Source organism: Spodoptera frugiperda, chromosome 31 (genome assembly GCF_023101765.2).
Source record: "Spodoptera frugiperda isolate SF20-4 chromosome 31, AGI-APGP_CSIRO_Sfru_2.0, whole genome shotgun sequence".
NCBI classification, from domain to species: Eukaryota; Metazoa; Arthropoda; class Insecta; order Lepidoptera; family Noctuidae; genus Spodoptera; species Spodoptera frugiperda.
The window spans coordinates 7,058,293-7,073,288 of NC_064242.1; the positions used below are offsets into that span (position 1 = coordinate 7,058,293).

The 14,996-nt window shown below is 32.8% G+C and overlaps 1 protein-coding gene across 1 annotated transcript; it reads right to left on the reverse strand.

Annotated features, from left to right (window-relative positions):
• Positions 1 to 8,336: 8,336 nt before the first annotated feature.
• On the reverse strand, positions 8,337 to 12,706 carry LOC118276411 (lamin-like protein). The gene is made up of 6 exons (XM_035594710.2): positions 12,509 to 12,706; positions 11,995 to 12,112; positions 10,872 to 11,007; positions 9,953 to 10,016; positions 9,489 to 9,643; positions 8,337 to 8,626 (listed from the first exon to the last, which is right to left on the reverse strand). Exons 1-6 carry the CDS (start codon positions 12,590 to 12,592, stop codon positions 8,524 to 8,526), a joined length of 660 nt encoding a protein of 219 aa, XP_035450603.2. The 5' UTR covers positions 12,593 to 12,706; the 3' UTR covers positions 8,337 to 8,523.
• Between the last annotated feature and the right edge of the window lie 2,290 nt (positions 12,707 to 14,996).

The window sequence follows — 14,996 nt, forward strand, 5'->3', positions numbered from 1 at the left end:
CTTTGCATGTTTGCAATGGTGATATATTACGCATTTATTCTAAATATGAAGACATAGTGAGGGCACATACGGCTGGCTTTCTAGAATGGGTCCCGACTGCTTCAATTAGGTACGACGACTTTCTTGTTTGGGTTTTTTCATATTATAAAGAAACGCAGTTGGGTTTTTTAGTTTTTTAAATTACCTTTTTTTTGAGTTTATAAAATCTGTAACAAAAGAAATTGGAGGGCAAAAATGGGATAGCTACCCCATTATTTGAGATAGCCTGTTATTTTTAAAGTCTTTACCCTTACCAAGCATAGATATATTTGAAGGCCCTTCTTTGGGTACACATAGAATGGATAGTTGCAACGTCAGGAATATAGTACCATATTAATTGTCCTTTATTTGTGGTAAACTAAAATTCCTACCACATTTTCATTTTTAAGTAGACTATGAAGTTAACATACGAATAAATATGGATAGAAAATCCCAATGAACATCAGTTAGGCAGAAAACCCGCCAGGCATCACCACGCCTGGTCGGAGGATCCTCTTTTTCTTAGGTTAGCGCAAGATTTGCCTTTAACAGTTTTCTATTGGCAGTCAAAGACTTAAAGTATAATTATTATATTATTAAATTGTAAAATAATTGACTTTAACAAATATAGCCAGCTCATTTCATAAATTCAAATTACCTTTTATTCATAATAATGATATAGGTAGGTACAGCGGTACCTATGCTGTTAATTGAAAATAATTAGTAGGACTGTTCGAAACATAATTAGGACCTTATATGTTTTTCACTTATTATGTCGTTGTTGATTGTACCTAATAGTTATGTAATTTTATTTAATATTTCCTCCAAAGGGAATTTCATCGAAATTTACGCAAGTAGAACCAGTTTATTTATTATTTTAGGTACATTACTTATGGTTAACTAATTGTCACTAAATGAACAGCCGTACTACTGAAATTACTTAAACTGTTCCTTAGTAACGATTTTGTTCCGAAAACGATTGCTAAGGACTGGGTTATGGTTAACCATTAAATGACTGAGTACGGCTGTATTTTCGAGGCAAAAAGTAAGTAATCTTTGTATAAAAATACCTTGGGAAAGGTCCTAGGTTTAATCTTAAAACATATATGACGGAGTCGGGGTGTCGTCGCGGCAATAATCGGTAGTAATGAGAACTACATTGTTTGTCCATGTTTATTACAATATTGTATTCGCAATGATAACAGTCAATAACGTAATGTAAGCTTTTACAAAAGTTGTTAATACTACACTAGTTTACAATTAGAATTTGTCTTAAGAGATGAGCGTGATCACGCAACCGTGTCCCATGAAGGAAATGTGCCTCTGACCCTTCCTCGTATCGGCTAGGTCCTATAGCGTCCCTAAAAACCGCTTTCTCTTTGCAGGGTCGCAGCCCTTAACTGTATTTTTTGTCTTACCTAATTAACATGATGTGTCGATCACACTATCTTTACAATTTGGTGAGAACTTAAAACTAAACCAATTGATTTTGAAGTCATTCATGGAAAAAGGGCTGGCAGCGGTCGTCTTGAGTGTATTCACGAACTGTTCTCCGATATATACATATTATATCTAAATTGTGTTCCCAGATTTTACGAAGTATTTCTAAAACATATCTTAACTAAAAGTTACTTAGCGTGATGTGAGTACCTAAACTAACCCCTTGCTTGTATTATTAGGTGTTGCTTAGTTATTACTAAAAAACAAAACTCGTTATTAATATTGCCTTTTTGTTACACAAGTTCTATTATGTATTATACTTTATAGCCTACCTAACCTATGTAACAAATGAGTACCTAAATAGGGAAAGCTAAAATAAAAATCAATTAGACTGCAATATATAAGCGGGGGTCTAATGAGTTTCGTCACAGTCAAATTTGCGATTTCTTTTGTGAAGCTCCCAGGGTAGCAGAAAGCATTTTTTTATAGTAAATAGCGTTTGGCCACCGTCTACCATAAAATGAGATTTACACAGTTAATCGTTATAGTACTGATGATAGTGCTCCCACTTCTCATTGATGGTGTAGTTTCGGAAAAACTGAAACGGAAACGTAAATGGAACAAACTGAAAAAAATTGGTAAAGTAATGGTAAGTTACCAAAGTGTTTATCTATAATTTTATTATTTGTATAATAAAACTGCAGAAGTGTAAATTCTGTACATTAAACATATTATAGTATTATATATAAGTATCTGAGTATCTATACAAATTATTTATTTTAAATAAATTACAGGCAGCAATTGCCGGTGTGGCGGAAACAGGGGTAGTTGGATATGAAATCTATGATACATTCGCAAATAAGGAACAGCCTGTAACAGAGAAGATAACCGCAACCAATCAACAATTGGAACCGCAACAAATCAGAAGACGCCCGAAAGACAATTTTAATTTGAATAAAACGAAGCATGATTCGTTATCATCAGCCGTAATACGTCCACTATCAAAAAATGGTATCTCAGGGGTCGCAGTAGGATTGCCAACTATTTTTATAACAGTATTTAATTTATTTTATATTTTAAATAGGTATCTAATTTAGAGCTAAATAAAAACCTAATGAAACAGCGACAACTATATACGAGTATTTTCCCAAATGATGTGTTTCTGTAGCCGCTAAAACAACAAATACTAAAAACAAAATAAAATAAATAAATTCGAAAACGACTGTATTCATTTATCTATCTATGAGTCGTTTCAGGGTGGGAATTGCATGCAAAATTTTAAATAGGTTTGAGTTGGGTTGTGTAGCATGTTGCAAGTATCTGAGTAGGTAAGTGTAAGATATAGGTAAAAAATACTAAGCACGTTCTTTATTAGCTGAGTGAACCAACAAGCACAGCTACATAATTGGAACTATCCATATTATGATCAATTCTAAACTACTTTTATCAACAATTTTATCAAGTGTTATCATTGGGTATATTCTGAGAACCGAAATAAAGTCCCCGTGAACTTAAAACTACTATCAAACCTATGTTCCTAGAAGTGATGGGCAGAGGAGAATACATTATACCTAATGTATATTATAAACGTCGTGTTGTGTTCTGGTGGACTGGAGATTAAGGCGCACGATTCTCATGCATGCACAAATGTGACTTTATCCAAGTTATAATTTATCTATATTACAATATATAATAATATGTAGTTTCTAAGATTATTTAATTAGGTTATTCGTGAAACCTGTCCTCATAGTATAATCATAAAAATAATTTTAAATTAGAAATTATAAGTCAAATTTAAGTTTCGATTGATCATTCGTCTTGAGCAAGTGTATTTATTAATCAACTAGCTACCGCTAGTTATAAGAAGCAGAGGATCTTTGCAGCAAAGGTCTAATGGTCCAAAGGTCCACAAAGGACATCTGAGCAAAGGATTTGCTCAGCAGTAGTCACATAATAAGGTGATAATGATGATGAAGTGACTAACTTAGGATTAATTGGAATAAATGCTTCGACTTTGAGTTTGAAATGATAATAATGAACTTCGCCACAGCTATTTACTGCGTAGGTACAAAAATAAAGATTGATTCAGCATAGAGACAGTAACCATTAGTTGGCTACTGAACCGACCAATGGTTAAAGAAGAAGTGGCTTGGTTAAAAACTATACAATTTAGTACAATAAGTTACTGTTTCTGAACTAAGCCAATCTTCATTGCCATGCTAGTAAATAAAGGTGCTGACTGAACATACGTTTCGAATCCTATACCGTACCATTTGTGTTTATCTGTAAACATTTTTCTTTACTGTATTTTCGTTAAAAGTACGATGTGAATACCAATGTTTATTTTGGAGTAAGTAATTTGTCAATGTTACGGAAAGTCGGAACATGTAACGTCAGAAATGATGGGTAATGCTTATACAGCGAAAAAAAGAAGAAAGATGGCTACATCAATCTTTAACTATTTAATATTTTCTACAACTCATAGAGAGGGCCTTCACTGTATAAAACAACAAAGATTTCGACTTTGTTTAACATTTTTGCGTTATCAGTGTTTAATGAGATGTCTTTAAAAAATGTTTGTAAAGGTTATGAGTGAGGTACAAATTGGCACATGTCTGTTTTTCCCCGTGTATTTGGAAGTACTGAATCATATTTCCTTGCTAACTACATTATTTATTACCATTATCGGTCCACTGTTGGAGTTGGAGTGTGGACATTCTTTATTCAGCAGTGGACGTCTTGTGGCTGAGACGATGACGATGATTTGTTTACACAATTCAATTTCTTATTATATTATAGGCAGTAACAGCTATACGGACCACAAATCAACATACCTAATAAAAAGAACCTACTTACGAACAACAATATACAACCTTGAAACCCTTACTTATCAGTAACACTGGTCCACTTGATTTACTAACTAGATTTAATCACTATAATAATGTTAATAAATCTGTTTGTTCTTGATATGAACCTTTGTTTGAGATTTTGAGAGCATAGCTTATCGGGATGTTTATAAGTATTTATCACAATAACATAAAATGACGCAATCACTCAGACGCGTATTTCACAGAAATTAACACGAGCAAAGTTAAACAGTGTATCTACATAATACTTATACCTATAAATAAATAATGCATCACGATTTCGAATTGTAAACCGTTTTGGGATATGTAAAGTCCCCGATATTATACTATCTTCGTGTATAAAACGCGGCTCGTTTTGTTCAACTGCATAAGTCATTACCAAGTTCTTACTGCGTACCAACTCTGTGATTGAAATATCGGACTTTTTATAATAAACGACAAACTTGTCAATTAAAATGAAGTTGACAAAAGTGTTTGTGATCTTCATCGTGGTGGTTGCACTACTGGTGCCTTCCGAAGCGGCTCCAGGAAAGATACCTGTGAAGGCAATTAAAAAGGCGGGCACAGCGATTGTAAGTATCCTTTTTTAGACTTTATATTGCAATATTTTTTAAGAACTTGACAATTACTTTAATATGAACTAAATACCTATGTTTCACTTTATCTTTATGGGTCAGGATTGTAGTAGTTCGCAGTCTAATGTAGAATTTTCTTCTTTTCAGGGCAAAGGTCTCCGGGCGATTAACATAGCTAGTACGGCGCATGATGTCTACAGCTTCTTCAAACCAAAACACAAGAAGAAGCATTAAGATAACATTAAGTACCTATACAGTATATTTATTTAATATTAAACTAGCTCTTGCCTGAAAAATAGCAGCCTATACTAGCCTACATTCTCCAGCTTGTTAAGAAAGCCACACAAAATCATAAGTACCATAAAAGTGCTCCGTTGCAATTTATTTCAGAAAAAACAAAGCAGCACCCTTTCGCATTTATTATTTTAGTAATTTATACATGTTAGTATAAAAGTTATTTGTAAAAAAAACATTACTTAGGTACACCCAAGACTAACTGACGCAAACAAAGAAAATATGTACGTAGATTTAGTGTGAATTACAGCTTATTTGAAAACCAAAGTAGGTGTGAAGTTAGTGTTTAGGTACATTATTTTTAGTTAAACATAGGATTATCTCCCAAATCAAAAATAGATTGTAGTCGTATATGCCTAAATCTAAAAATAATGCCTCTCTTATTAAATTATTTAATTTTAAGCAAGTATTAGGTTTTGGTCAATTTACGAAAAACCGTTTTTGACAATTACATAAATGTAAATATTTAATTGATTGGTGGGAAACTTGTTACCCTAATATTCTAATCGATCTTTTCTAGTCTACAAAATTATCTACAAAAAAATTTAAGACTATCGTTGGTACTCGAATGACTCCCAAATGTTTTTTTTTGTTTCTCCGTAAATAATTTGAATTATAATATAAATTTAAATCTTAATATTATTCATAGATAACGTTCATTTAGTTTTAAAAATACATTATTTTATGTAAATCTTATTTGTTTTGTCACATAATAAGAAATACTGAATAATAAATCTGTTGAACGATAATGTGTGTTTTTTCTTTGATAACAATCTGCCCAGACAGACATTTATAAATCCATTTTTTAACTGTTTGCGAAACATGACAAGTGTCAGATGACAGAAGTCGCACAAGAAGACGAACAATTCAACGGATGACGTCATAAACCCGACATCGCACATATGAAGTTTACATGCGAATAAACAAGGATAGAAAATCCCAAGAAAGCTGGTCAGCCACGATCACCTCGCCTGGTTGAAGGATCTTCCTTTTCTGAGAACTTTACTCTCTGTTTCCTATAGTAATTTGACGCTATTACAGCATGAAGAGTGATAATGGCAAAACTTGGAGCTTACAATTGATCTGATAATAGGGATATGGTATCGGTAAAGTTATCTGACACACAGCCAAGACAGGCGTGTGTTAAGTCATATTCCCGCCTCACGTATAGTTTCATTATTACAAACACTGTCTACGTGAGTGTTTCCTTGAATTCCCGCACTTGTTGTGCACATTAACATATGGGGAATTCCATTTAGATACTGGGAAACTTGCTTAAATTCGTACTAAACAAAATTTATTTGGTTTGTCACATATCAATGCAATTTCACACCTTGAGCCCGAAGGGGTAAGCAGAGGTGCATATTAAGGCACGTAATCACGCATCAATATCAATTATTAAAAATTTGTACCCAAGAAATTCGAGTCTTCTGATAATAAGTATATCACAAATATTTATTTAGGTAGCTAACCTGCCTAAAATAAGTATAATATTACAAAGACTTCTTTAGGTAGGTAACTTACCTAGCACGGTACCTAAGTATTATGAAGGTAGAACTAATAAAGTAATAATAAATGAAGCTGATGTGTCACATCGTGGGTTTATACGTGTTTTTAGTAAAACACACAATGATAGAATGACTTGGAAGCTGAATGGGGAGTTGTAAGCGAGTTTGTGGTTATTTTTTAAATATTTTCCTGTATTCGAGAATTATAAAAGCCAAGCGAAGTTTTACTGTGGGCTAGAGGTGATTCGAAGTTGACACACGACGAAGACACAATGAAGATCGCGTTTGTTATTCTTTTAGCAGTCGCATTATGCGCACACGTGTCCGTAGTGACGTGTGCTACATCAACTGTACCTACATTGACTGGCTCATTATTTGGCACAACTAGTACTACTACTACAAAACCTTGGACTCAAAGATTCAAAGATGGATTGGTAAGTACCTACACTAAAATTTTACGATTAAATGTAATATCAATATCTCTTTTATATCCAACATTGACTTGTTTACGTACAATTGGAATTCACAACATAGTCTTGTATAAGGTAAATCAGCTATAAATTCACGATAATTAATTATTATTGAGATTGGCTCGTGCAAGATGTAGGTTGATGATGTTAAATGATTTTGCATATTTAGTACCTAAGTTTCCTGTTAGCTTTAGACCACGATAAGGAGGAAAAATAAAACGTATAAAATAAATAGCGATACGTATCTTATTATTTTGAACAAGACATAAATCTTTTCTCTATTTTCAGGGTAAATTCTTGCAAGGAGCAGCAATCGCTGGAGCGGTACAGCAAGGGTTCCAGAATGCTCGCAGCCATAAGCACAAACCATCATTAGCGTCCGCCGCAAAATCTCATTAATTTATATTATTAAGTATCGTCAACTCAAATATCATGTTTTATTTATAAATAAAAGTTTGGAAAATGGCAAAATTATTTATTATTTATTAATGTACCTTTATGTCAAAACCTTTTCAATATTACGGTATCATTGTTGTAACATTAATTAACTTTGTCGTAAAGTGTAAAGTTTTGTCGAATAACTTAGGTATTTATACCTACATTTCTGTATCTGAAATGTACCTACTCCATGATGATAAGAAAAAAGAAAGTCATGGAATGCATGTAATGCATCTTTCTTTTCACTTTACACGCTATTTATAGCAAAGCTATTGTTAGAATGAATAAAAGAGCATCTTGAGTAGTGAACAAAGATACGGGCATTGTATCTAGTTCGCCGACATACATCAAAAGTTATGAAAGACATGGTGCCGGCGTCTGGTGTAACTGGAGACGGTCTACTAACAACTGGACTGAAGCCAACAAAGGAGTAGATACGACACGAGGTACCGCCCACTGCACTTTGTGGTCGAAATCAATAAGACCAAGTGTCCATAATATTTTTCCAGATGTGATGTGTTTATATGTACAAAAACATGAAACTTTTCAACGACCTACTACATCTACTTGTATGTTTGTTACTGAATCAGGTCGAAACAGCTGAAGGGATCGCGATGAAATTTGAAACGGTAACGCGGGCGAAGTCACTGGTAGAAACTAGTTTAAATATAAATAAAAATACCTAACTCATCACTGCAAGCTGTACAATAAAAATTAGAAAAAAAGTTTCTGTTTATAAGAGGTTTATTAGATACTAATTAACTTAGAATTCTTATTAGATTCATGTTAAATAACTAACAGGTCTATGTATGTAGGTATTGACCTGTACTATATTTTATTCAAAGAGTACAATATCTGGAAACATTAAAAGGAAGTGAAAAAACTTATCTTATCGAATCGCATCGTATAGAATTTATGTGGCACTCGGGTTTTCTAGAAGAATTTTACGTTTTTCAATTAAGGCTTCCAACTTTTCAGAAAGTTCCTTCATTTTATCTTCTAATTCTTGTTTTCCACTGAAACAATAAAGGTAAACTTAACGTGTGGCTACTAATTATTTTTCCACATATTTATTTAAAATTCTCTAAAATTACATTTGAAAATACTACTTATAAAATAATATTTTAAAATATAGGGGCCGACCCTTAGCCTGGTCCAAGCTACCGGTGGTTAGGGCTCCAGACATACAGACAGAAACCTCATCACAATGCGACCCGTTACAAAGAGAATTACTGCCTTCTGTATCAAATGCTTGATCTACCCGCTTAACGCCAGCCTCCTAAGATGGATGTTGAGGCTTTTAGGGATCAACCCATTGACCGACACGACTATCGGCACAATGATAGCCGAATCTACATTCCACATGTCGACAGCCTCGTGAGCCAGGTCAAGATATTTTTTTTTGTTTATTCTTCTTTAATTATGCTCAATATAGACCATGCAGGATAGTCTGATGAGATTGCGAGACTAGCTAATCGAATATTTCGAAACGTAGTAAATAGGTAGGTAAATTGATAAGAATATTATTTAAAAAATACTGAAAATAATATTCTTCTTTCCTTTATTTATTTATTATTATATTAAGTATTGAAATATAGCACTACTAACATAGAATAACGGTATGAAAGAGGAAAATAAATGAGCAACTCTTTGTATCTGTAAGATTTTGCTCATTATTTTTAGTTAGGTACTATACTTAGTCCAAGCGAAAATTTTGATAGAGTATTCGTATCGTTACCGAAATTAATTTAACGATTAAAATTTTAGGAAAAATAGAATTTCTTAAAATAGAGATGCCTTTTCAGCTCGTTACGTGGTAAATAAATTAAAAATTACTATATCGGTAAATGAGGTGATAAATAAGAATTAGCTACTCACAATATTGTAAGGATGTCTTCTGGCACAGCTGGTACAATCATATTCAGCTGTGATTTCAATTCATCTGCCATACTTTGTCTCTTCTCTAATTCATCCGTTAATTGTGTTATAGTTGTATTAATATTTTCTGTTTCCTTATTAATTTCTTCTTCATTCTGATTGAAAACAAAGTTTATTTATTAAGCAAACATTAAAAGCGCCATTAAAAGGGTGGACAGAATTGCACGTCTAACAATTTATTTATTATAACACCTAGGTACTTTTTAATATCATTCAGTGTTAATGAGGACCATCTATTTACTCGTAATTGAGATGAACCACTACTACGACCTACTATTGAGCATTTTCGAAAAACTAGAAAATATTCTTTGCCCAACCCAAGAATGTAATTAAACGAATGATTCAGTCTTTACTTCTTTTATCAGTTAAACTAAATAAAAAAATTAGGCATAAAAATTACATACATAATATCCTCGAGTGTTTCTGAATCGATTTGATATTTCTTCCAACAAGTCTTCATACTGACGTCTGTAAGCAGTAGGTATCAGTAACTTTAGAAAATAGGTAAATACAATTACATGTATCAACACATACACATAATATTTTTACTCAGGACTACACAAAGGAGCGCAGCGGTTTCAGTCAGCGGATATTGCAGTCGTAAGCATTGATACCAACCAACCATAACGACGGTTTTACCGCAAATTCTTTGAAAATATCGTGTAAAGATTGTCAAAGGAAATTGTTATTAGTTACTTTGTACTATTTTTGTGTCGCTTTAGATTGAATTAGATAACTTTTTTTATTTACCGTACCTTATTTTCGCAAACTTTATCTTTAAACCCTAACATTTTGGTAGAGAATGCCTCATGGCATTAAGTTCGCCTTATATATCACAATTTATAGTGTTGTGTATATTAAAGATTAAATAAATAAATAAGCATAATTTTACATTTAGTCTATAAATCACATTAGATGTATGTACATTATTATGTTTAGGAATTACAATATGAGTAATTTGGACATAATATGCATATTGTATATGATGTCTATCTATATTATAAAAATAAGTCGGGTTTTCCTTCCTGACGCTATAACTCCAGAACGCACGAACCGATTTCCACGGTTTTGCATTCGTTGGAAAGGTCTCGGGCTCCGTGAGGTTTATAGCAAAGAAAATTCGGGCAAAATTTTATATTGGTAGCGAAACGGAGTTCGACGGCTTTGCTAGTATTGTATATAGGTAAAGTTACACGTACTTTATAACTGTAACGTAATCAATATTAGTGTATATCTACTTTAATTAAATGCATATTTGAAGATCAAACACCGCGTTGATATGATTAAAATAAGTTATGAAAACACGGTTAAACCTTAACTTACATGATAAGTTCTGTTGCCTCTGTTTCTTGCTTCACAGAATTTGCGAGTTCATTTTGATCTTCCCGTGCCCGTGCCAAGCTTTTAGTAATATCATCGCTTTGTCGCTTCAGTTGCATACGTTTTGCAGTCAATCGCACTGTAAGATAAATTTAATTTTATCGTTCTTAATTTTAACTTAGTAATCAGTTGCATGATTTAATTGAATGAATTCTACTGGTTTTTATTCACGCAGGGTATACATTCTTTGTGTAATCCACAAATTGTTATTCCGGGTTCACACACACATACATGAATTTGTATGTTTGTAAATCCAAAGGCGAATTTTTTTATTTTAATAATCTGTGATTGATATTCAATAGGGTTGTTGCGTCAATTACCTACCGGTTGACATTATCCCCGTTTCCTATTCCTACACCGTTTAGGCGCATGAGTCCACACAACCGTCGCTATCAACATCAACCAGGCCCATGTTATAAATTATAGTTCCTTATTTTATGGGCTATTGGGTAAATTTTCTTATGGCAATCTTATAGAATACGGTTTCCATAGTTTGAGGAGAATCTATTAAAGCCCAACGGTCAGATTTGATTTGACATTGTTTATATTTCCTTAGATTTGGATAATGTCACGTCTAAGACATGGTGTTGATTAAACCTGTTTCACAGAACTAGGATTTAAGATAGATCAAGTAGGAAACTTAGGCAAGCTATCCTAAGTTTGTAGAGCTCTGTGTACGTTTAGCTACGTAAATAGGTATGTTGTTTTAATCGATTAAGTCATAACTTAGTATAAACTAGGTAAGTTTTAATTTAAAAAAATAAAATTAATACAAATTAGGTAAGTAAAATGTTAAACAAGTGAGAAACGAGCATAAATATGAACGTCAGGGTAACCAATCGGCGTCGCCCATTGACATCCACAGAGTTGCTAGGATTTTGAGCCCTAAAGATACTGATTCCTTTAAGGAGGTAGGGGAATTAGGTCTTTAATAGCTTACGACGAAACACAACGCAAACGTTGTTTCACATCAAATGTCTATGAGGCTGCAGTTCTTCAGTCGAGATGGCGTTTTCACAAAGATTTTTTTTCCCACATGAGGATACTAAGAAGGATACCTACTCACCATTCTCAAGTTTAAGTCGTTCAATTTCCGTGTTCAATGAGCGCGTGACCCGCAGCGCGGCCATAGTCTCTCTATATTTTTGCTCATTTTCTGCGTCCAATGCTGGTAGGGCGGAACGCTGTAATTTTAAGTGTATAAAACATTTATAAAACACATGACACGTATATTTCGATAAGCACTTAGCACATAGGTGCTTCTTTTCTAATCAACAAGAAAATAATGAAAGTATTATTTCCGTTGTTAGTTGTGTACTTTCCGAATCTATACACAGTTACATCGATAGATAGATCGATAGAATTATAAAGTAATTGTACTTTATTAACGCGAAAGTATTACGGACCTAAAATATTTAATGTTACTTTATAAAACATAACATAACTGAATAGGTACCTAGGTTCTGTATACCTAAATATATTAGTAAATACCTACACTTAAGACGCCTCAACAAATTCACTGGGTTGATTATTTTATACAATATGTAAAAATATGCAAAAGATATTTATGTATTTCTTACCTGAATCACTAACTCATTTTCGATTTCTTCTAAATTTGACTTGAGTAAACATATCTCAACTTGCTGGTCTTCGGGCCTAAACATGTTTTATTTTGCGTTTATATTATTTTACTTTTAACTATCGTGAGTGGATTTTAGATAAAGATTAAAAGTTGCAACAGCGTGAAAAACATTCAATGAAAAGGGTTCCCGCCTTTTTGGTTCTTTATTCAAATATTCAAAAATAAATATATTTTGTGGCTTGGTTTTATCTATGGTTTTATTTTGTGCCAGTTTTTTATTGGCTAACTAGAACGATGAATTTGAATGTTGGTCTTTTAGGCATTGTTTTTTTTTTTCAGTATTATCAAATTCGAATTAAGAATGTATTTTTAATTTTCATGATACTTACTAAATAATTATTTTAATATTTTGAACGGGAATATTAGTGGTAATATTTATGTTTTTTACATTTTTTTTTAAGTTTTTTTTTTAATTCGGCTAGGAACATAGGCAGAATGATAGGATTGTATTATAACTCGTTTTTGGTGTTTGGAGTTTTTTAACAGTTATAAAACCCTTTGCACGTATAGGTAAACGAACACGTGTTTTCCACACAAATAACGCCGAGATTTTAATTTTAGATATGAATAGTTTGTTACAGCATCTGTCATTTCTGTGAGGGACTACATTCTCGTATAAAAGTTTATGAAAATGAGATTTACTAGCTATGTAAAAATATATCAAAGGTATAGTGCATTGTGTGTATTCACGCATACTTAACTACCTTCTAAGAATAGGTATACATAATATTTTTAAATACAATTTCGTAACGATATCGTATTTAAAAAAAAATATCAGAAGTTAAAATCTTTCAAGTGTGAACAAATTAAACTTTTATCTTTATCATATTTTACTAAGGATTTACAATATTAGCTGTAACAAACGATCAAAAGGATTTATCTATCTAAAATTGATCAAAGGCGTCATAGACTACTAGATTGTTGTTTGTGAAAAGCTTATTGTACTGAACGTAAAATTATTGTTTAAATAGTTTAAAATGGCCAGTCTGCAACGCAATTCTGAATTTAAATAACTTTGTTCTCGAATTGAATTAATTTTCTGTTCGTTAGCACGCCAATCAAATAAAAGCTGCTGAAATGATAGTAGACAACCAATTATGCAAAATTGGCAGATTTAACAAGTGTCATAATAATTTTAATCATCTCTGAGTAATGCTTAGGCCAGTGAAAGCTGACTATCGATAAATCTTGATTTATTGCAAGCTTCTCGATTTTGTTTCAATAGACGAATATTAAGTGAAAATGTTTTGATACAAATCTATGTAAGTGTCTAATTTATGTACCTATGTAATCTATATCGTATACCGTACTTTTTATTGTGCTGTGGGAGATAAATTTGTAAATATTATAAGTACTATTTAATACATAATGGGTAGTTGGTACTTGAACAGAAAAAGGAAATCTTTATTCTGATTGATAAAGAAAACAAATTATGTATAATCTAAGAGACTAAGTAAAATAAAGCAGTTTATTTAATATAAATAATTTATTTAAATGATATTTTAAAAAATAGTTTTTAAATCTTAGATTAAGAGATTACATTAAGATAACACAATAATAGTACTATGGAGGTATATTGTTTTTTTGGAGTGAGCTGCAGGGCCTCAGCCTCTGTTTTTGACATGTTGATAAATCTCGTGTCCTGTACCGATGGCACCAATAGCTCCGATTCCAGCTTTCTGTAACAAAAATACAAAAGATAAATCAGGTTTATAATTTTTTGAGGGGGTAAAGTTATCCAATGACTTCTCCCACCTTGGATGAGGCAAGAGGGAGTATCAGACTCTTATTGATTAAAAATCACCCCTTTCCTTCTCCTGCTTTGAGCCGGAGCCCCGGTAACCTGTTACGTTGTCCGCAGCTGCGGAGAGGTTAGGTTTGACTGGTTTAAAGAACTGTTCTAATATTTCATAACTAATGTTTTCACAGATGGGAAGGTAAAATGGTTCTTAATGACCGATGCATAGTAATTTAAATTATTATTTGAATGTATAACTTGTGGTATAACAAATAAATTGAGAAAGAAAACACCATTGCTTCAGCAGCTTTTCACAGTATAAGCACTAGTATAATGAATCTGTACCTACAACAAAATAATCTACACCTAATCACGCGCTTTTGTTGACTGAGTTTTGTTTTTAACCCATTCTTGGTCGCTGTGCCAATTTGGGAACACCTAATAATACAGGGTAGAAACGTTGATTTCTATAGTATAACGTTTCTACCCTATATTATTATGTGTTCCCAAATTGGCACAGCGACCAAGAATGGGAGCTATGTGTAAAATGATATTATGAAAGAATTTAAATTCTCATTTAATATGGAAGTAAAACTTACAATGGCTTTAAATCCTTTCCTCAAGCCGCCTCCCGCGCCCTTGGGGTGTGCGCTGGCGCCGCCCATCAACATGGCGACCACCGCGAGGA

Bases quoted from the DNA above. Each gene is read 5' to 3' on its own strand.
- LOC118276411 (XM_035594710.2), bottom strand. From the start codon at position 12,592: ATGTTTAGGCCCGAAGACCAGCAAGTTGAGATATGTTTACTCAAGTCA. The intron at 12,113-12,508 runs GTAAGAAATACA...TTAAAATTACAG, and splicing joins AAAATGAGTTAGTGATTCAG to CGTTCCGCCCTACCAGCATT. The intron at 11,008-11,994 runs GTGAGTAGGTAT...TTTATCTTACAG, and splicing joins ACGACTTAAACTTGAGAATG to TGCGATTGACTGCAAAACGT.